Genomic DNA, 21,741 nt, shown 5'->3' with positions numbered 1-21,741 from the left:
GATGTTTTTTTCTGAAGGGTATTGGGTATTGCCATATCATTCCTTTCGACTTGTCCTTTCGACTTCTTCGTTCAACACTTCCCCTTTTGATCGTCCGGAACTAACATCTACAACGAAAATTGCACAACGAAAGGTTCACGACGAAAACTCCACAATGAATGAACTCCACGACGAAAACTCCACGATTAAACTCATGATGAGAACTCCGCAGTGAATGAAAACTCCACGACGAAAACACTCTACGAACGATAAAACTCAACGTTGCGCACTTGGTGAATACCATAGACTTGGCTCGTCCCTTTCGACTACCTTTAGGTATAAGTAAGTGTCTTGTAATCCCGCTATATTTTCGGGTCAAGCTCGATAGCCCTTTCAGCCGATGAAGCTTGAGCTGAGCTCTTTGGCCATTTTGGTCTGGCCTGTTCAAGCTTGCGGAAGCTTAACTTCCTCCCCCTCCCCCTCCCTTCCATAAGACACTGTATAAATGCGATATGCGATAAAATGCTAATGAGGCATAACACTTATCCCTCCCATTCCTCCCATTCCTCCTCCACCACCCCTTTTCCCTCCTCCACCACCGGCACCACCGGCACTACCAGCACCACCTCCCCTAGACCCAGCTCCTCCCCCTCTCGTCGTTGTCTTCGGCGCAGTAGATGCACCCCTCTTTCTCGCCGTCTTCGCGCCACTCCCACTCGCCTTCCGTTTCGTAACTCCCCCTCCTCCTGCACCACCACCACCACCAGCAGCCGTAGAACCAGCCCTCTTCTTCCTGTAATATTTCTTCCCACCTGCTCCTCCACCCCTCCATCCCGATCCCGACGCTCTCGATGAAGATCCTCCTGATGCGCGACCTGAGCCGGAGCTACCTTTGGACGAGCTGCCGCCGGAGGCGTACATGGAAAGTTGTTCACGGAGTCGAGCATCCTGCACGGCTTTGGAGACGGGCGGACCTGTTGAGCCGGAGAAGTAGCGGGAGGATTCGAGGTCATCATCATCATCATCATCATCATCATCTTCGTCGGAGTTGTCGGAGGCGGTGATGGCGTCTGGATCGATGGCGTCTGGATCGATGGCGTCTGGATCGATGGCGTCGATATCGGGGTCGCTTAGCCCGTAGTCTTCTTCGTCTTCTTCGGCGATGGGTTCTCCGCGGCGGTTGACTGCTCGGCCTTTATCTTGGGTTTGTCCCCCGCGTGTCGACTGTGCCTTTCCTCGGCCCGGATTCCGCGATGGTGCACGAGCCGGAGGTTCATCCTCATCACTACTAATCAAATCCACTACTTCATTTCCTCCTCCTCCTCCCTTCTTATTCCCCCCTTTTCCATTTCCTGTCCTCCTAGGGCCCTCATCATCATCCTCATCGCCAGCCACAGCAGGATTATCATACCCTCCCCCCATCATCTCCTGATAATTCCCCCAGAACCGCTCCACAAGGGGGATGAATTTGGCACCATACCGATCTACTTTATCCTGGTTAATATCTGGGATCGCGCGCATCGCGTCCAACGTGCGCGTCCACCGGATCGCCATCTCGCGATACTGCGTTTCGGTAAAGATGGGTTTGCGCATGTGGTTTCTGTTGCGGAAGTCCTCCTCGAAGACCTTGACTTCTTCAACAAAGGCATCGACAATATCCTGGTGGACCTCGTCAAGCTGGGCGTAGCGGGGGTTTTGCATGGTGCGGGCGTCGATGGGCGGACCCAAAGTGGCGAGGTGTTGGGAGAGGGTTTGGGATTGTTGGGTGTGGGAAAGGGTGTCGTAGAGGGTGGTTTGGCGGTGTTGAGGGCGGGTAGCGCGGGAAGATGGGCCGCGCCGCGAGGGGCGGACAGGTTCGAAGGCATCTTCTTCCTCCTCGGGTTCTACATTATCGGATACGACAAAGTTATCGCGCTCGTAGCCGTTGGCGTGGAGAGGACCGTGAGGACCGTCGGAGCTGGGCTCTTCGTAGTCGGCAATAAGGGTTGGTAAAACCTTTTTGGAACTTCGTTTCTTGGTGGCTCGAACGGGTGAAGAGACATTTGTAGATGTTGGTGGTCGTTGCAGGGTGGGAAGTTCTTGCTCATCCATGTCCTCGTCGACTCGACGGCTCCGCTGCTTAGACCGAGACGGGGGTTCGACGGACTTGTTCGAGGGAACTGGCAGCATCAACCGCTTGCCATTGTAAAGGTAAGCACCAGCTTCAGGGCCGGTCTGTACGAGCTGCTGTGTTAGCAAAGCAACAAAGCCAGATATGTAAGACCAACCGGGACAGCACTCACAATATAGTAGGTAATAGGCATCCCCGCCCCATTCATGATATTGTCCTCGCCCAGCGCCTTGTGGAAATTCAGCTGCAGCACGATCCTCTGCAGCTCCCTCTGCGTGCTCCCCTTGGCGATACCAAAGTGACACACGCCACCGTGCTCGTTCTTTCTCTTGCCCATCAGGATATCGCACAGCTTGCCCAGCGTGATGGGCTGCTGGCTCTTCACCACCTCGATCGCGGCGAAGGCGATTTCCGTAAAATCCCTCATCTCCGTCGACTTCGAGATGCGTCCGTTCCGGCAGTTATCGCATCCGTCTCTACACTTCCGGTAGTCAAACTCCTCGCCAAAGTAGCGGAGCACTTCTTCGCGCCGGCACGTGTGCTGCGACTCGCAATAACTGACCACACGGTTGAGCATTTGTAGCTGACGCTCCTTTTGCGCGTAGTCACCTTCACCGTCGGCGATCATACGGCGTAGGGATTGAATGTCGCCATAGGCAAAGTACAAGTAGCAGTCCGATGGCTTGCCGTCACGTCCGGCGCGGCCGGTTTCTTGATAGTAACCTTCGAGCGACTTGGGGATGTGCTGGTGGATAACAAAGCGGACGTCAGGCTTGTCGATGCCCATGCCGAAGGCAATGGTGGCTACCACGACTTTGACTTGGCCGGTTTGCCATTCATGTTGAACGCTGATCTTTTCGTCGGTGGTGATGGAGGCATGGTAGTGCTTTGCTTTGATACGGTGTTTTTCCTGGAGATTTTTGGCGATGTTCTCGGCACTCTTTCTTGATAATGTGTAGATGATACCCGTCTGGCCGTCATACTTCTCCTTGATCAACTCTGCGATGCGGGCAATCAGATTCTGCTCCTTCATCCTGACCTCATAGTAGAGGTTCGGCCGATTAAAGCTCTGGGAGAAAGTCTGGCAGTCCTCCATTGCCAGGTTATGCTTGACATCCAAGATGACGTTCTGTGTTGCCGTCGCTGTCAAAGCCATGACCGGAACTCCGGGGAACCTCTTACGAAACTCTCCTATAGCTTTGTAATCGGGTCGGAAGTCATGGCCCCATTGACTGACGCAGTGAGCCTCGTCGATAACAATTCTAGCCAGCTTTTTCCTCCGATAGAGGTCCATCATCTTGTTGACGAATGTCTGGTTCTTGCTCACCATCTCCGGGGTAACATAGAGCAGTTGGAGCTCATGCTCAGGATGCTCAGCATCAAGCTTTTGAAACACCATTCGGCGCATTTCTGAGTTCATGTCTCCGTTGAAAGCGTAAGCTTGGATCATCAGGTTTGCCAAATGGTTGACTTGATCCAGCATCAGACTTAGCAGAGGGGAGATGACGACTGTGATACCACGCGTCTTGCCGCTCCTGACTACAGCCGGCAACTGATAGCACAGAGACTTTCCACCACCAGTCGGCATCAACACAAAGGCGTCCTTTCGAAAGTCAGCAAAGTCCATTTTCGTCTTTCTCCCCTCTCTCTCTTCTTGGTTTCTCCCAGACAGGTAAAGGATGGAGAACTCACCTTACCACCCAAAGTAGCATTAATAGCCTCCAGCTGATTCTGTCTGAACCCCGACATCCGAAACCTATCCTTGAGCGCCTTCCTCACATCATTCGACCACGCATACTTCATCTTTTCGGGCGGCATCGACAACTTGGCATGTAAGGACTTGGCCTTCTTGGTATTGGCATTTTCGTTGCGTTTCCTCGGTTTGATCGTGGTCGCCGTGGATGTCGACATCACCGATTGTGATCGTAAGTGATTGTTGTTGTTGGTGGTGGTGGCGGCCGTAGAAGTATACGTCTCGACGCTGTCTACTGCTGCCAGGAGGTCGGCATCGTCGTCTTCATCGTCAAAGTAATCGTGACCGTGGACTGGCTTGGACGAGGCGGTTTTGAAAGGGCTGTTGCGCTGGGGAAGGGTGGCCTGAAAGGGAGCAGAAGCCGGGGCGTGCTGTTGTTCCATGAAGGGGTCTTCTTCGTCGAACATCATGGCTTCTTCCGCCGAGATGTCAGGAAACGAGTTATTGGTCGGTCTGCTCTGATACGACGCCGGAGTCTGGCGCGCCGTTTGAAAACTCGGCGTCGGAGGGGGTGGCATCCGGTGAGCAACCTGCTGCGCAGCAGGATGTTGAGTCTGCAATATGACCTGCTGGGAATTATGATACTCGGCCGTCGGCAAAACCGGGGCCTCGGTCCTCGTCGAAGGCGTCGGAGTCGCTATGATGATCGGCTTCTCCTCCTCTTCCTCCTCCTTCTTGAGGTCAAAGCTCTTCTCCGTGATCCCCGCCGCCACGATATGCCTTGTCAGACTCTTTACGATAGCCTCAATCTCATCTTCCAGCTTGTCCAACTGCGCCATCAACTGATCCTCATACTCATCGTCTTCTTCGGCATAAGCGCGAACGATTTCCTCGTTGATCGAATCATGCTCTTTGCGTTTCTTGACGTACAACTTGTGTTCTTCCTGGAGGGCTCTGAGCGCAATGTCCCGTCGCTTGAGCATCTCCTTTTCCTTCTTCACCTCTTCGCGTGCCCTGTCTCTTTCTTCCCTGGGTAGTCGTAGACAGTCCCGCAGCTTGATCATGTTCTCCTGAAGCTCGTCATTAACGGCGCTCAGTTCTCTTTCCAAGATTGCGGGTGTGTTGACGAAAAGGTCTAGCAGGGGTTTGTGAAGCTTGTAATCAAAATCCTCGAAGTTGCTGTTCTCCCTTGTGTTGAGGGGGTCTTCACTTGGTGGCGGCATTGACGGCGGCAGGGAGCTTTCGGCGAGTGTGCTACTCTGTGCAAAACTTGGACCAACCGACGGCTGCTGTGTTGGCCTTTCGACCGACTCAAGCAGCTGGTTGCGCGGAGTGTTCAACGGCTCTAGCGGCTTTCGCTGTGATGGGAGATCCATGGGCGGCGGTGGTGGTGGTCGACTTTCCACAGACTCTAGAGTTGGCAAAGTGGACTCGACCGGTGGCCTACTAGGCGTGTCCATAACCGTGTCTTCGTCCAAACCCAATTCCCGTGTGGTGGTCCCACCGCTTCTGAAGAACTCCGCACTCCCAGGCAGCGACCCAGCAGAAAAAGGAGTGAATGCCTCGTCCTCCGAGTCCATCACTTCACTGCGCCGTGGCTTCTTGGCGGTGGTCGTACCTGGGACCTCTTCCGTTTGCTCCGGCTGGGGTCTTGGCGTCGTTAAACCTTTTGGCGATCCAGAGGACTTTCGCTTGCGAGAGTTGTCGACATCCGGACTCGACAGAAACGACGGTTCGTCATCTCTTGCAGCCTGTTGCAGGTTCTCTGTTGTGCGCTTCTCAATCGAAGCCTCCTTCCTCTTAGGAGATCGACCCCGTTGCAGCGATACTGTAGGCGGCAGTCTTGTTGACACAAACCTGGATGGAGTCTTTGATTTCGGAGTACTTTGCCGATCCCCGTCAACCAGCTCATTAATATCCATAAACTCGTCGTCCTCCTCGCCCTCATCATCATCAAAAAGCGAGACATCCTCATCCTTCATGATGTAGTCATTTGATATCTTCCGCTTCTTGACCTGGCGAGGCCTGCTCCCACCTCTTTCAGCATCGGGGTCTGCACGCTCAGCAAAGTCCTCCCGCCACAGTAACTTGTCATCGCCGAACCCTATTAGCGAACTCGAAGCGACTGTATTGTCATTGTCGGTGTGCTCTTTGTCTTTGCCGTTCAGATCGTGGTCATGATCGAGTTCTTCAGTAAGATCGACGGCGTCGGAAAAGATATCGTCGTCTACGATTGGACTGTCGGGCGTGGGGGCGGGGTGACGGAGGTTCTTCTTGTTTTTGAGGTGTAAAGTGTGGGGAGCTGGCGAGTCGGTCTTTGGACGGATCAAGTTTGTCGAGGGGGATTGTCTCGCAGCTAATGAAACCGAGTATGCGCGTTGGAGCGGGCCGACGCTGGCACCGGTGGTTGAAGCAGGTGTCAGTAGGTTTTGGGGAGGTCGTTGTTGGGGTGTGGGTTGGGGTCTTTGTGCATATGTAGTGCGTGCATGTTGCTGTGCTTGTTGTTGTTGTTGTTGTTGTTGTTGTTGTTGTTGTTGTTGTTGTTGTTGTTGTTGTTGTTGTTGTTGTTGTTGTTGTTGTTGTTGTTGTTGTTGTTGTTGTTGTTGTTGTTGTTGTTGTTGTTGTTGTTGTTGTTGTTGTTGTTGTTGTTGTTGTTGTTGTTGTTGTTGTTGTTGTTGTTGTTGTTGTTGCTGTTGCTGTTGCTGCTGCTGTTGTCGTGCTTCTGATTGCGACCGCTGGCGCTTTTGTTGTTGATATTGTTGTTGTTGATCAAAGGTACTGGAACTGGCACTTCCGTGCTTAGCAGAAGCTGGCCTAGACCCAGAGCCTGTCGTTGACGACGACAAGGAGACCAAGTGCGGCCGTGGCAGGTTATTCTTGACTGAGAGCTTCGCCATTCCTCCTCCTCCAAGTCCAAGTGAATCCTGATCCGTCGATGCTCCTACCTCGGGGGCAATCTGTTGGCGTGTAGCGGGTCGGGCGTCATTTGTCGAGGATGTGTTTGTGTATCTCGAGGCCGCAAGGGTTGAGGTTGAGGTCGAGGTTGGGTTTGGAGTTGGTTGTTGGGTTGGTTGTTGTAGTGGTGGTGGTGGAGGTGGTGGTGGTCCCAGTGGTTGTTGTTGTTGCTGCTGGACTGGTCCTCCTCCTCTTCCTCTTCCTGCTCCTCCAAGACTTCCACTTCCACTGACTTGTGGATTGATGACAGCCGGAGTAGAGGAATACAAGTGGAATAAATTGTTATCTTGTGGAAAACTCGTCGAGGAATAACCGTCTTCGATCGCGCTTATCGTTGTTCCTGTTGTTGTTGGTGTCGTAGTCTGAATCGCAGCAGCAGCAGAAGGATACACAGGCCCCTTTGGAACGACAATGGAATTTCCCGATCTCTTCAACCAAGAAACTTGTTCCCCCCAATTGTTGCGCGTCATGAGCGTGGATTGCGCTGTCGAACTGGTGAGCAACCGGCCGAGCACGCCGCCGGACGCATTGGGATTTAGCACCGTATCACCACCACTATCACTACTATTAGTAGAGGCAGCAGCAGCAGTAACTGAGCCGGCAGTGAAGTGGTAAAGAACTTTTAGGGAATGAGGCACCCACGACGACAGCGACGAACTGAAAGAAGACGTGGAAGGAGAAGACGAAGACGTGGAAGGCGGCAGCGGTACCTGGTGGTTAGAGGTATTCTGCAGCACCGAGGAGGAAGTCGCAGAAGTCGCAGAAGTAAAAGTCCTCAACGACGAAGACAACTGATTGGATCGCGTGTCAGACGTGTTCTGCTGCTCCTGCTGCTGCTGCTGCTGTTGCTGCTCCTGCTCCTGCGGCGGCGGCGGCGGCGACAGTGGGGTACTAGTACCTCTACCAGTACTTGTGCTCGAACTCGTACAGGAGCTTCCTTCCCGTTCCCGTTCCGCCATGGCGCGAAACAAAAACACACACCGCCCCACTCCAAACGCGCCGTCAGGTGCTTGCGCGTGCCTGCTTAGTCTAGGCGGTTAGTGCAGATTTTGGTAGGGAAATCCTTATCTGCATATGCCAAAGCATCTATGTCTACCCCCTGTTTGTAATGCATTTCCCTTGCTGCGTATAAGTGTTAGTGCAGCAGTGGTGAATGTGACACGTCGAGATCAAAGGAGTCGTTTTTGTTCTTTCTCTTTCTCAAGGTTTCTTGTAGTCTTGTAAGAGATGGCGAGAAGGAGTGGAATGAATCGATGTGATACTCCAGACAGTTGCGCAAAGATGCGATGGAAACCTTGACCTTGGGAGCTTCGTTGCGAGTGCCTTGACAGTCAACGTCCATCCATCCGCAGCTGATCCGTTGATTCAATCGAGGTACGTATTGATGAAAGCAGACAACTTCTTCTATCAGAACCTTGCTTTTCTTTTGTTACTGAAGGTTGCCGTTGGTTCCGTCGTGAGTGATTTTCTATCAAGTGAATTCAGATCGCTGCTGTCTCCGAGGCTGATATCGTTTGAAGGCCCATCCTCATGTAGCGTGTTGTAATCAGTTTGTTGATATTCGAAGTAGCTGTACCGAGATACGCGGCGATGAAGATGTACATGGGAAATGTGCCAAATTCACTGTTGCTCCTGTTGCTCCTGCTGCTTATGCTGTCGTTCCCGTTACCGTCAACAAGTCGCAAAGTAGAAGGATGTCTCGGACTCTGTGATCGCAAAGCTCCCGTCACCAGGTCGTTTGGATTCGCAAGTGCCTTGTGGTAGTGACCGATGATATCGAAGCCAAGGTTTTTCTCCAAACGAGAAATCCAATGATGAACAAAGTCGGACGGAACCAAGCCTCGCTGTCGTTATGTTGTTACTCCCAAGATGGTCACAAGCTTCGTATATCGTGAGCTCAGTTGCCAGTCAACAAGTGGATGTTTTCGGTGGTCCAAGTTGTAGTATCGTCAGTCGTCTTCGTTCAGTTATCGTATCCTCCAGTCCTCCTCCTCCCATTTATCACTCACCCCCATCTCACCTCCCCTCCCCCTCACCTCATTCCCACCCAGGAGATGATCCCACCCTTCCCCATCCTCTCCACAAACGGGGCCCCCCCGCCCCTCCGCAAGCGGACTCCATTTCTGGTCTTATGCAATCTGATGTTCGACCCTCCTCCATTTGCTGGTAAATAAGGTGGGATCGAGGGAATCGCCATCTTCAATTTTCATCGAACCGGAAAGAAGAAATATCGAGTAATTTGCGGAGATCAAAGTAGATAAAAGAATGAAAAAAAGATAGTGAATTAGGGAGGAGATCTCCGGGTTACAATCAGAAATGGAGAAAGGAGTGAGTATTAGTGTAGTTGAGATCTTACAAGGCTGTGAGTATACCTCTGTGTGATGGTTAGGTGTTGGTGGTCACTACCGCGTTGTTAATAAGATTACTTCTTGGGGAATATTTGGGTAGGAGGAGTTATATAAGGGGAAAAGGAAGCGGAATAAAAGAGTAGAAGGGTAATAATGGAGAGGAAGAGGTAATCAAATGTGATGGGCGGGCAATCATACGAGATTGTTTGTTTGGATAAGATCTTGTACAACGTTGGACACTTTCTCCTAAATATCTCTAGTACTCGACACACTCGCAATCCTCACAAAGGCCACTCCCTCCTAGACAAATGGTCAGTCACAACCACAGCACACGACCACTACGCACGCACGCACAATATCTTCGCCGCAGCAACGCTCAAGTTTATTCAAGAAGTATATTACCACCAGTGTAATCAATGCCTCCAGTACTTTTCCTTCTATAATCACCTATAATCACCGCACCCAATCCAGGGGCATCACAACGCCCTGTCACCCCATGCCACACTTACGACCCCCTAAGAAAGAAAAATGAACAAAGAAAAAAAAACTCTCTCCACCCAAACTTGCCAAGTTTCAACCGAGAAGCCAAAACCAAAAACCAAAAAAAGCCAGCCCTGCGCCGTGCGGGAACCATGAACGGAAGAATTGAGAAAGCTATGACATGTGTGTTATGTGTTTGTATATATCACACAAAAATCCCCAACGGTGTGCTGTGAAACCCAACCGTGTGTACATGAACAAGTATGTAAGGATGCGTGAAGCTTTTGCGTGTATGATCTATGCAGCAGGGTGAAAATAAAGAAAAATCAGAGCAAGCGTCAACGTGTGATGACGAAGCGAATTAGGTGATCAAGGAGATATGTAAGTCGACCGTGAACGCCAGTGTTTGTTGCTTGTTGGGTGAGTGATAAGGAGAATATGTTGACGTCGTAGAGACAGACGGGTAGGTGGATACATGATGGTGATAGATGATGATGATGATATGATGATGTTAATGATGATGCAGGCAAACCCCATGAGGTGTGCCGTCATTGCTGAGAAATGCACGTTAAAAGGGGATAAAAGGGGGAGGGTATCTCAACAACAGACAAATCCAAAACACAGAGAGAAATGTCATTCCAAAAGTCATTCCGGCTTTCTTCCAGCCAGCTTTTCCACCGCATGTTCGCTGTATCGACAGCTATCATGGTACCTTTCGGGGGCCTTTTAACCCCCTCTCTTCAACCCCATCCCCTCTACCCCCAAGTTCGGCACCTCCACATCCTTCAGCCCCAAAACACCCTCACCCCTCCTCCGCTCCACAAAGCTGTTGCACTCGCTCACCACCAAACTCCACTCCGCCAGCGCTCTGCCAGTATATACCGCGCCCGAGGCATAAATCCCTACGGGCTTCTGAGCGCGGACGGCCAGGTGCAGACGGTTGACTTCGCTGTCGAACCCAGTAGGAGGAGGCGAACGCGCGCGTGCAAAAGGGCTGCCGTCTCGCATTCTTACAGCAGAGCGAGTATCAACCAGCGGACCTTCATCATCAGACGAGTCGCCAATGTGGAACATTGCAACGTTGCCGCCTGTTGAGCGGCGGCGGTTTGGGTTTTTTTCTGAGCTGGCTTCGCTTGAGAGCGGACGAGCGTTGCGGACGTGGCTTATTAGGCCCGTCTCTGATTGTCCGCTGCAGCGACGGGCGAAGGGTGAGAGACCAGAGTTGATGACAGGCGAGCCAGGGCTGCTGTAGACCTCGCGGTTGAGAGGTCCATCGGAGGAGACGGCGGCGCAATTGAGAATCCTCGAATGAGCGGGAGCTGGAAGGCGAGGCCGGTACAGGACCATGTCGCGCTGGGGACCGACGGTGCCTTGCCATGTGAGAGCGAACCGGAACACAAAGGTGGCCGCATCAGAGACAGGGGCAGATCCGCTTGATGAACCCGAGTCGGATGACGGCTTGGCGTTCATTGCGGAGTTCTGCTTTCCAGGCGGAGGAGGACCGGCCCGAGCTGCAGCGGCCGCAGCCGTTTCGCGCCTAGCTTGCTCGAGTTCTTCATCCCATGTCCGCTTGCCGTTTGTGGCACCATTAGGTAGGTGGGCCTGCGAAGCGGTAAAAGAGAGAACCTTGCCCAGAAGAGACCATCTCTTCTTGGAAGTCTCTTCGACCCTGATGCTCGACCTGCTTTCATTGCTGGTGGACTGGTAGTCGAAGGAGCCATCCATTCCTGGGAAGGAGGTGGTGAAGGAGTCAAAGCCAAGGTACAAGGGCGTCTGCGCCGGCTGAAATTCGCTTCGGATGATCAGGAATCGCTTGCCGGGTGTTGGGAGACACGGTGCTCTTGAAGGGGGCATACGACCCTCAGCTTCAGCAGTCTGCCACATCCAGAGATAGTGTGACCAGACGGCTCTCAATCGCTGTGAAACAAGCAGGAAGATTTTACTACGTAATGGTCAGCACACCAGTACAAAGACCAGCGAGGAACAAAGGATTACTTACTTGTCCAGCTCATTGATACTTCCAGTGTCCCTGCAAACACGCCAACACAGGAGACGCATGTAGTAGGCGCGGACCATGGGACACCAGTGATTGAAAAACCTTTCAAAGGTCTCCTCCGTCAACAACCACTCACAGCACAGTCGCTCCTTGCGTACCGGATCAGCAACGATAGCATCCCACACTGAGTAAAGGAATGAGATGATACGAATCTCCGACATGGTGTTGTTGGAATCCATAATCAACTTGCTAACCTCGAACCAAAAGGGCCAATCAATATAGTTAACGAGTGAACTGCTAGGAGTATCAGGGATGGCGATGCTGTTGTTCTGGTTATCCTGGTATGCGTTGAAAGCCATGAGGGCCTCCTGGAGGAAGTCGCAAAGCATGAAGCAGGCGGCATGGTCATATTTGGAGGTCCGCTTGGTGGCGGCGACCATAACGGCCATGAATGACTCGGCAAAATTATGCCTGATCTCGGATCCAACCACAGACTTCCCCGACAACATGTCCTTCAGCAGGGCAACAAGTCTGTTCTCGTCCATCCCCTTCAAGACATTGCTGGGTAGTGAGAGCCCAGTGGCTCCAGTCATGGTCGCGTCGGTGCCATGGAGACTGTCGGCGATCGGTGGTCCTAGCAATGCGTCCATAGAGGCCTGACGGTGAATCGCGCCATCCAAGGTCGAGAGAAGCTGAGCATGCACCAGGACGAAACCGGGGGCACGCGCCTTCTCAACTAGAGGAAGGCCTTGCGGCATGAAGTCAGCACAAAGGATGTGAAAGTACTTGCAGAAGATATAGAACAAGTCGGTATCGCCTCCTCGCCATCTGGAGACCCAGGAACCGTGCCAGGCAGGCTTTGTCAGGGTGACGGGTGGCTTTGCTGCCATGCGCAACTTGTTGCCCAGTGTCTTGACTGACGTCCAACCCCACTGTCCAAGATGTGGTGGGAAGAGCGCCACGAGGTCCTCACTCTCGCCTTTGCTCCTCCTTGGAAGCCCCAACTCGTCAGACGTTCGGCGCAGAAGGTCGCTATTCAATTGCCAAAGACGCACGAGAATGTCCGCTACCCCGGGAACGAAGAAAAAGGCATAGGCGCATGCCTTGCCACTCCAGTTGACCAAGCTAAGAGGCGCATGTCGTAGACACATCTTGTCTACTACGAGAGCCATCTGCCTGGCAAGGCTGTTGACGAACATGGTCCGGACATTATGCTCGGCGGATTGGGCGACAAAGTCAATGGCAGCCAACTCGGCCTCGTCTGCGGTGGACTGTGTTGACGATCGGCCGCGCACACGCTCCTCTGGCGAACGTTGAGATAGCGGCTGAAAAGAGCTGGTGCAGGACCTCCACTCTGGGCGCATCATGAGTATAGTAATGGTTTCGAGTAACGTCGGTCTGTCAACGCCTGCGACTGGCTGTAGATTAGTGCCCAACGTGGGAGGAGGGGGCGTCACAGGGCCGGTGCCCGCGGACGCGGCGAAAGCATTCCTATCCAGCCTGGACTGCCCAGCGTCCAACATGTCCAAAAGGCCGTTCCACCATTTGTTCAGGATCGTTGCTCGGCGCTCAAAGTCTTCGGGGGCGAGCAGCTTTGTGTTCGTGTTGGATGGGTGGTGTGACGTGCTGCGGAGAAAAGGTACAAGCGTCGATCGTACTACGTTCATGCGCATGGGGGTCGAGTTCTTGGCCACGAATCTGGAAAACTCGCTATCGAGCGTTCGGAAGGTCGACCATAGCGGGTCGCCGGACGTAGGGTGTGGCATTGTGATGCTCGTGTCTGCGGTTGAGTGGGATGCGTGTTCGGAGGTAGCTGCTGTAACAATGGTGTCCAGAGACGAATTCCTCGTTGTGGATGGGGCGTCGCTGTTGCTGCTCGAAACATCGTGTTTGGCATCCTTTGCTTGCAACAATTTTTTAGCGGGTGTGGTGGTCGGAGTGGACTGATTAACGGGCTTCGCCGCGGAAGTGCTGGTGTCAATGCCGGAGGACGCGTTGCTGTCAAGGTCACTTGATTTGGAGCTGATGACAGATGAAGCTGATATCGAGGTAGTTGACAAGCTTCTGGAGAACAAGACACTTTGGGGTCGCTGTTTTATCCGAGCCACAAAGCTGCTTGCCCGATGTAGAGCTCGACTACGGCTGCTGCTTTCTGGTGGCCGGCTGGCATCTGCGTCACCACCTGCCCCTGTGGCGCTCCCACTAACACCCCCATCGGACTTATCCCTCTTACTGCCAAGCCTGAGCAATCCTTCCACTTTGGACGTCCTGCGTCCTTCACTGTGCCCGCCCTCGACTGGCGATTGTTTTGTGAGGGTTTTGGGGGGTAGTGACGGGGACCTCGAAGACGGGATCCACGAGCGCCTCGCATAATCGGCAAAGGATTCTACATTGGCCGTCTTGGGTCTCTGCAATTCCTTTACATCCTCCAGCGCGGCCTCCTGCGTTCCGGTACCATGATTCGGCTTCGACAGTTTTCTGGTGCGACGGTCCTCGGCGGTCTCCTTGGCGTCATAGATCACAGTCGTGGTCGAACCAGGCATCCATGATCGCCGACGATCGATCATTGAGTTCCTATGAGAAAGGGATTCTCGGGCTGGCGACTTGGGAGGGATAATTGGGGCCGTCGACGTCGTGGTCGTGGTCGTGGTCGTCTTCGCTGTGGTCAGCTCGGTTGTGCTGACGGTTAAGATAGCGGGCGCAACGGGCGCAATAGCGGGCGGTGTCTCTGGCTCTGCGTCCTTGATTGTAACGACTGTTTCCTTCGAGGCCACACCACGCAAAGGCTCGATCTTGGAGCCAATGCTAAAAGACCGTCCAAGCTCTGCAGCAAAGTCTAGTGTAAGTGGAACATTGAGGTCGGGGAGGGTTGGGGGAGCGCTCGTGGGGGAGATGGGACTGGTGGGAGAGTTGAGCAAGTCGATGCGACTGGAAAGAGAGTTGCAGCGGCCGGAGGTAAAGAGGGTGGACAGCCTGTGGATATGGGTCTCAGATGGACTGGTGGGCGACTTGGTCGTCTTCGTAAGTATCTGCGCAGACCCAGTCATCCCAGTGTCAAAGCCAGTGCGGGGGATGTCGAGTTTCAGCAAGCCTTCCGGCTTTGGGTCTACCGGTGTGTCGTTTCCGCTGGAGCTGAGCGCCGGAGTGATGCTGGTGATTGACGTCCGGTTGAGCCGCGATTTGCCCCTGCTAAAGGGCGAGCTTGGCTTGCTGGCTTGGTTACCGTCGTGGTCGGCCGTGGTTCGCGATTGGAGACTCTTTGGAGAGTCGAAAGCGTGCAGCGCTTTGGCCCTGCTGCCCTGTACTGGTCTCACGATGTCCATACCTCTACGGGCTGGCGGCGTGGGTACCGTATAGACTATCAGAATGAGGATAATCTGCGGTGGTGCTGGGATACTGCCGGATGCAAAATGCAGCAGCAAGCAGCAAGCAAGCAGCACAGAGCCAGCAGGCAGTCAGACGGGACGGGGGAGCCTCGAGATTGGAACCCGGACCAGGTAGGTAACAGGGGGAGGGATATGGTTAGAACTGCCCCTGGTTGGCTTCTGACTGGTGAGACTAGGTGCCGCCTCTGCCGGACTCTAGCAGCTATAGTGGTTGCAGTCAAGCAAACAGGGAAAAGGCCCGTCTGAATTGCAGCTATGTCTTAGAACATTGTATGATCACAGGGCGATATGGATGATAGCAGTGACGGGCGGGATTGAGGGGGTCGGTTGGTGTTTGGTACTTGGTTGAGAGAGACAGGCTGTCTCTGGCCGGTAGAGAGTACCTATCTATACACAGTAGACCAGTTTTGGTTGTAAGAGGTGTGGGCGGTATGGCTGGTGATTGGCGGGCAGTGGGATGATTTCCAGTTGTTTAATCCAGGGGCAAAAAAAAGGTACCGGGCTGTAGTGTATAATGAGTGGGTGGGCGGGGACCTAAGACAGGCTCGCTGAGACACTGGATGGCGGGCGGTACTAATGGTCCGAGGCGAAGTACCGTTGGATATCTTGACCTTTTCTTTTCCACTCCTTTCCCTTTGTGAAAGCCTAGTGTCTGTGTCGAAGTGAAGGAAGGGTGCTGTCGTCTCTCGCGTGTCTCTTTTCTTGTTCTGTAACAGCAAAGGTAAGGGGTGGTAGCGATCAGTATAACGGAGTGACAGGGCAATGCGAAATGAGGTATGCCAATGCTTGGTAGGTATGAATGTAGTGCCGTAGCCGTAGAGGGGAAAGGCTAGCCGCTGAAGACAGTCCGCCCTGTGATTGTTCCTTGTATATAGTAGATGTTGTGTTGGGAGTGGTTGGTGGTGGTGGTGGTATGATTTCAGGAGCCGAGAGTGGTAACAACAACGGAAGTGATGTTCGGTAAGTAAGTATGTACGGTAAAGTGTGGTATTGATGTAACTTGAGCAACAAAAGTGAGGGAGGATTCGGGAAATGAACAAGTAAAAGAATCAAGGTCAACCAGGCTCCGTCAACCCGTAGTATCAACCGAACTGTCTGCGACTCGGTGTGAGGCAAAGAACGAAACGAAGAGACCAAGAAGAAACACAAAGCGTCTCGAGATTGAAGAGACTGGAGAGCTTGAGAGGTCGGGTGAGAGGCAGCGAGAGGAAGGGAAGAGGACAGCGGCAAAAGGAACCCTCCACCTCCACTTCCCGTCGTCCACTTCAGTTTGTTGCTCTTGCCAATTCTTTTTTTTAATGGTCATTCAGTCGTTCTTGCCCAATCTCCAATTCAACGGATGCAGAATGTGCACAACAATCCTCCAATCAATACTATGACTCGCGCTCCCGCAGTGGGGATTGCCTTCGTCAACATCACAATCTGGAGGCGCTTTCCCTGTGTGTGGTGTGGACACGGACTTGTACGTACAGTACCTCTAACAACACCGCATGGCTTGAAGAAAAATAAGTAGGCACGGCCAACCTGTTGCCTCAGAAGTGAGGAGCAATTAAGTCTGACCGTTACTATGATGCTGAGAATATTCGGACGAACCAAGGTACCATGTCATCCAAGCCGGGCATTGGCCTTCTCGAACCATCTCCAGTTTCTCCAGTCTCTTCAGAACCTCTTCCTCCCCTATTCGCAAACTGTCGAGATGAGCACTGTTTTTCCGAGCACCGGTCCAGTATTTACACAGTAAAGGGAATTATAAATTACCGCGTATTGTACGGATTCCTCACCCACGCTGCGAGATGTGAGGCTGCTGTGGGCTGCACCTCACCTCTTCTCAGCAGCGGAAAAGCATGCCCTGCTGAAGCGTGGATCCCCATCATGTGCCAAGACCGCTTCAAGAGGGGCCCTCTAATCCACTTCTAGTATGGCCGACATGGACGCCAAGGCGTAGATATTACCTGATTTGGGCCCCAAAGCGCAACCGCCAAGCCAGCTTTCGGATCAAGAACACCGGGCGCTGTCAGTGTGTCGACGAACAGATTCTGCTTCTCTTCCAATTCTTATTGGGGTTCTCTGAAGTGGATTTCCCAAGAAAACAAAAAAAAAAAGGAAAAAGAAAAAAAGAAAAGAGAAAAAGTTTCCAAAATGAAATCATAAAAAAAGAGCCATCCGATATCCGCGTGTTCATCCGAAATGGGTGAGGTATGCAACGTAACAAACAGTCCGGTCTGGGGTTGCATTTGTCGGCTTCAAAATCGGGTTCCTAGAAACAGCGAGCTTTGAATGGAAGGGAAGTTGACAACCACTCCCGGCCTCTCGATCATCGATCTGAACAAAAAAAAAAGACCCACATCCACCACGGATATCCGCCCATAAATACCCAAGACATGGAACCGAGGTTGTCCCTGGAAATGTACTGGGACATCCGCTGGAAAAACAGGAACTGAATTGACACAATGGAAAATGCACATGCTGATCTGGGGAACATATCCAACTTTGACTCTTCCCCATACTTACTATCTGCCAACGACAAAAACCGTCTCTTTGCTTGTTGATTCTCGAAACAACGCGCTGTCTTGGATCGGGACAACGTTTGGCAGAAGGAACCTAAGGGAAGCATCCCGGACGCTACAAGATGATAGGATGCGCCCGCTAAGCAACCGCTAAGATTAACCACTACGTCATCGACACCGGTCAGGGGAGCAGGCAACAGGAACTGGAAATCAACAAAATCCCCACCAAAGTCACACCTCCTCCATGTTCATTCCATCCATCGAACACAGACAGGGAGGAATGAAAAAGAGACCCGCTCCCGCTTCATCCCCGTTGCTACCTCATGGAAATTGAACGACTTCCGATTCCCGATAGAACGGGCCCTTTTCCTGATCCCTCCCTAGCTAGCTTCCAAGACTCCTTTTATATCCTCACTAACGCTGCAATGATCTGTTCGCTTACGATTTCACGGGACGGCGCTATCGAAAAAGAAACTTTGCCAGAAACACACAACGGTTAGCTTCATCGGTTATTCGCCCGTTCAGCGCGGGTTTATTACTACACTATACAAATCTGCAGACCAACATAGCCAGACAGGGCATGCTTCCAACAATCTTGGCTTCTCTAGCTTCATGTTCGGGGTTCCCTCGCTGTGTGGTGCACAACCGAACACGAGAGAGGAATCCGTATCACAATACACAGCAGGGGCATGGAAGCAGTATACACTAGAGCTTGACCGACCGGATACCTCCTAAAGCCCGGGGAATGGTGATCCGGCCCTAGTCGAGCGAGTCCGGGTGCGACGCTAAACCACGTGTACTCGAACTTCTCATTTTCTACCAGGAATCCAGGAGGACCACAAAATTCCGATATCGAAAAGAAAGCCAAGAACACTCCATTCACAAACTATTTAGTGTACCCCCTTCGCTCGCCGAACCAGCCGCCGCTCGTCCATTGCTGGGTTGTCTTAACTGGTTTGAAACATATCCACTACAAGCACAAAAGGAAGTGGTGGAAAAGCGGTCAGGCTCTGCGCTTGAAAGCAAGAAATCCTCCTTAAAGAGTCGGCCGGCACTTGGGTCTTGGGAAAGCGCCTCATGTCGGCCGCGATACGCCTTCCACCCATACCACTTTATTGTTCGCTGTAGGCTTCCATCACAAAAAGTGCCGGGTCGCCTCCTCGAAGGCGTCCGTCCAATTTGCATGCAAGCCGCTTTCTGCGGCAGAGATTGAGCCATGGAGCTACAAACTGCACAATCACAACGCCACACATACTCTTCACCCGATGGCAATGCCGCCTCATATTTACTTGGGGATAGCTACTGTCAATATTCACCAAGCCCTCCATCCTCAGGCAGCGCAGTCTGGCCCAAGGTAGCTGCTACTACTCGGTCTCAGCGAGCCCGCAGCCTCAGCTGTCGTACAACCGGAACTCTTAGCTGAAGTTCTGAGAGCACAACAGAAAATACAAAAAGCGTGCAGCCAGGAAATACGGCATGATGGCCTCACTCGTTCGGATTATCGGTCGGTTAGTCGGTTGGTCCAGTGCCGTCTTCAGTTTGTTTCCGTTGGTTCTTGACCTGGAGTTCAGTAGAGATCGGCAACGAGCCGCGCAGGCTAATCCAATCCTACCCACAGCTTTCCTCAACGAGCCGCGCGATTGCGTCCATAGATCTACGTCTTCTTTCTCCAGACCTCTACATACACTAAAGCCAAAGCCAGGATACGTAGGGCCAATGGCCCACGAAAGACACACACACACACACATGTGACTATCTATGCGACGACTAACGACACGGACAGGACGATGCAGTTCGGAACCCGAGACATGCCGGAAAATCCATTATTGCTTCACTAGTGCCAGATAACAAGAAACTCTAAAAACGTGGAAAGAAAACGTACGATAGGGAATTACTGAGAACTAAAAGATCTTCACTCGGTATCGGGTTCACTAAGACCGTGAACCAGTGAGAAGGCCGTTGTGAAAGAGGTTGGGATGTAACCCCCACGTCTATCATCGAGAGCTATGGCGTGCGTGGTTACCTACGTAAAGATAGATGCCTTTCCGGTGTGTGCCAATGGCCAACATTGTAGCCCTTGCCGGATTTACATACCCGCCCTTGGAATCCTATACGTCCCGTCCCGGGATAGTGAACGGGACAGACATGAGTAGTTCGGTGATGGCAGCATCGAGTTGCTTCTCAGCACATGTCATACGTGTACCGATACGGCTATGCAGTGAGTGCTTCTTTCGAAGGGAGCTGAACATGTATGTAACATGTCTTTTCAGCTGGGCTCCCATTTGCTTGGTCAGAAAACGCGGCGGCCGCCGCTCGCGGCACAGAACTCTCAGCAAGACGGGCTAGAAGCAAAGGTGGCGAGACCAGTCAATGTCATCAACTCGTTTTCGGTTGGCGCCCAGCTAGAGAAAAAGAAGAAGAACAAGATAACCTGACTTGAGCCCCAATTCAAGTGTAAGTGCGTCAGAGCACGGAACATGAACACAAAAAGACAAGGAACATTCTTCCGAGGAAGTTGGAACGTGGGGTGAGACAACTTTTCTAAAGTTGTATGCCACAGCATTCAGATTCAGGATTTCGTACACTAGTTCTAGCACCACAGATGCACAAGGAAAAGGAAGAAAAAGAGGGACCCTAGGCCCGATAGTTCCGAGGAGAGACATTATGAAGCAAGACATGATGGTTCTCCAAATAGGCAGAGGGGAGTGCAACTTCTTGAAAAAGCCGAACTGTTATGAGTTTTACCTATATAAGTTGATGTTTCGAATGGCCTTACAACAACATCTGGATATCCCTCGTGGCGCAATTGGCTAGCGCGTCAGACTGTTAATCTGGAGGCTGTAAGTTCGATCCTTACCGAGGGAGATCAACATTCTCTTTTTGAATTTTTGCATTTTTTATTACATAATGTGTTTGTCTATTGTCTTAGGATTGATGAACCTTTTTCTTTTTGAAGGTCAGGTACATTCTAATGACGAATGTCATGGTGTAAGGTGAAGGGACTGGTCCTTGATGTGCGGTGTTACTGGTCAAACAGACAATCCCGAGACGTTGATGTTTTGACCATGGAACACCCCATCGCCAAGTAACAACAAATGCTTTTGTCATCACCAACTTTTCTTGACACCATTTGAAAAACCAAAACCGTGAACGACCAAAACTTTTTCTGAAATGATGGTACTATAATGACGTACTATTATCAATACCTCCTATCCTGAAGACTCCTTCCTTTCCATCAACTCACGATATCAGTTTACCTGTCCAGTCCGAGTCCCTCCCCGAGCGCCTGCACGGAACAACCCGCATCCAAACCAAACCTCTCTTCTCCCACCGCACCACACCTCACGGGAACATGCTTACAACGAGTTCGCGAGTCACAACAGTTTACTTGCATCCCAGTCAGTGCCTTTGTCTTTACCTCCATTCTCGGTCGCGGGAGACTGCATAGAACTTTTCGAAAATGCATTCCTTCATATGCCCGAGTTTCCGAACACTCCACATGTACATACATACAGCTGCGGGCAGTTTCAGTTTCAGTTTCAGCGGCACGGGCTGGGCTTGACGAGAATGCAATCGCCCTTTTCAAAACCGTTGGAAAGTAACTTCCCGGTGGCATACATAGTAGTGAAGACGGAGGCGGAGGCGGTGAAAGAAGTGCCGAGGATCTATGGAACAACGGTAAAAGAAGGCATCACAAAAAATGTGCGTTCCGGAGGTTGTACAATGCAAGTATGGATGGGTACGGGCTGTTTGGACGTGATTGGGAAAGAGACCGGGGAGTCTCATCAGGTTGGATGGATATCCTACATGTATGGTCCGGTCAAGACGATCACGAGAGAGAGAGGACATGGCGAAATAGATGATGTTGGGTCATTGTGAGAGTAGCTTTACTATACTGCTTCATGGTGTTAGAGCAAGACAGGCCATGTACGTACGTAGTAGGTGGATAAGAGCATTCTTGATACTCGCCGGGAGCAATAACTGGAGAAATTTGGTTCTGAATCAGAGTAGACAAGTTTCAAGAAATTCGTATTGTGCACCCGGAGTGTAAGAAAACACTCTCCCAATATGACAGCTTTTGTATATTCGGAGTGTTCTCAACTGTGCCAATTTTGTGAATGTGATGCCAGAGTTTTGTGATGTTGCTGACTCGGCAATTGATCTGCTCAATGCTTGTTTCCAAAGAGCAAGTGATTATCGAGTGATCAGAATAACTAGGTCAAGGTTGACTCTTATCACCAACCTAATTGTGCCGATGAGACGGCAGAAATGGAAATGTTTTTGGTT

General features: G+C 51.9%; 3 protein-coding genes across 3 annotated transcripts; all 3 read right to left on the bottom strand.

The window, feature by feature from the left end:
* Positions 1-285: 285 nt before the first annotated feature.
* On the bottom strand, positions 286-6,679 carry NEUTE1DRAFT_93386 (uncharacterized protein; the record flags this gene model as incomplete). The annotated part of the gene is made up of 3 exons (XM_009859053.1): positions 286-2,193; positions 2,262-3,692; positions 3,782-6,679. The coding sequence occupies 3 exons, from the start codon at positions 6,677-6,679 to the stop codon at positions 505-507; spliced, it is 6,018 nt and encodes a 2,005-aa protein (XP_009857355.1).
* Positions 6,680-9,659: 2,980 nt separating this feature from the next.
* On the bottom strand, positions 9,660-14,884 carry NEUTE1DRAFT_93383 (uncharacterized protein; the record flags this gene model as incomplete). Its single annotated transcript, XM_009859052.1, has 2 exons — positions 9,660-11,507; positions 11,565-14,884. The coding sequence occupies 2 exons, from the start codon at positions 14,882-14,884 to the stop codon at positions 10,292-10,294; spliced, it is 4,536 nt and encodes a 1,511-aa protein (XP_009857354.1).
* A 4,678-nt stretch (positions 14,885-19,562) lies between these two features.
* Positions 19,563-20,117, bottom strand: NEUTE1DRAFT_53139 (uncharacterized protein; the record flags this gene model as incomplete). The annotated part of the gene is made up of 2 exons (XM_009858461.1): positions 19,563-19,695; positions 19,948-20,117. The coding sequence occupies 2 exons, from the start codon at positions 20,115-20,117 to the stop codon at positions 19,563-19,565; spliced, it is 303 nt and encodes a 100-aa protein (XP_009856763.1).
* Positions 20,118-21,741: the final 1,624 nt, after the last annotated feature.

Source organism: Neurospora tetrasperma (assembly GCF_000213175.1).
Source record: "Neurospora tetrasperma FGSC 2508 unplaced genomic scaffold NEUTE1scaffold_81, whole genome shotgun sequence".
Classification (NCBI taxonomy): domain Eukaryota; kingdom Fungi; phylum Ascomycota; class Sordariomycetes; order Sordariales; family Sordariaceae; genus Neurospora; species Neurospora tetrasperma.
This window is presented reverse-complemented; position numbering and strand designations above follow the sequence as displayed.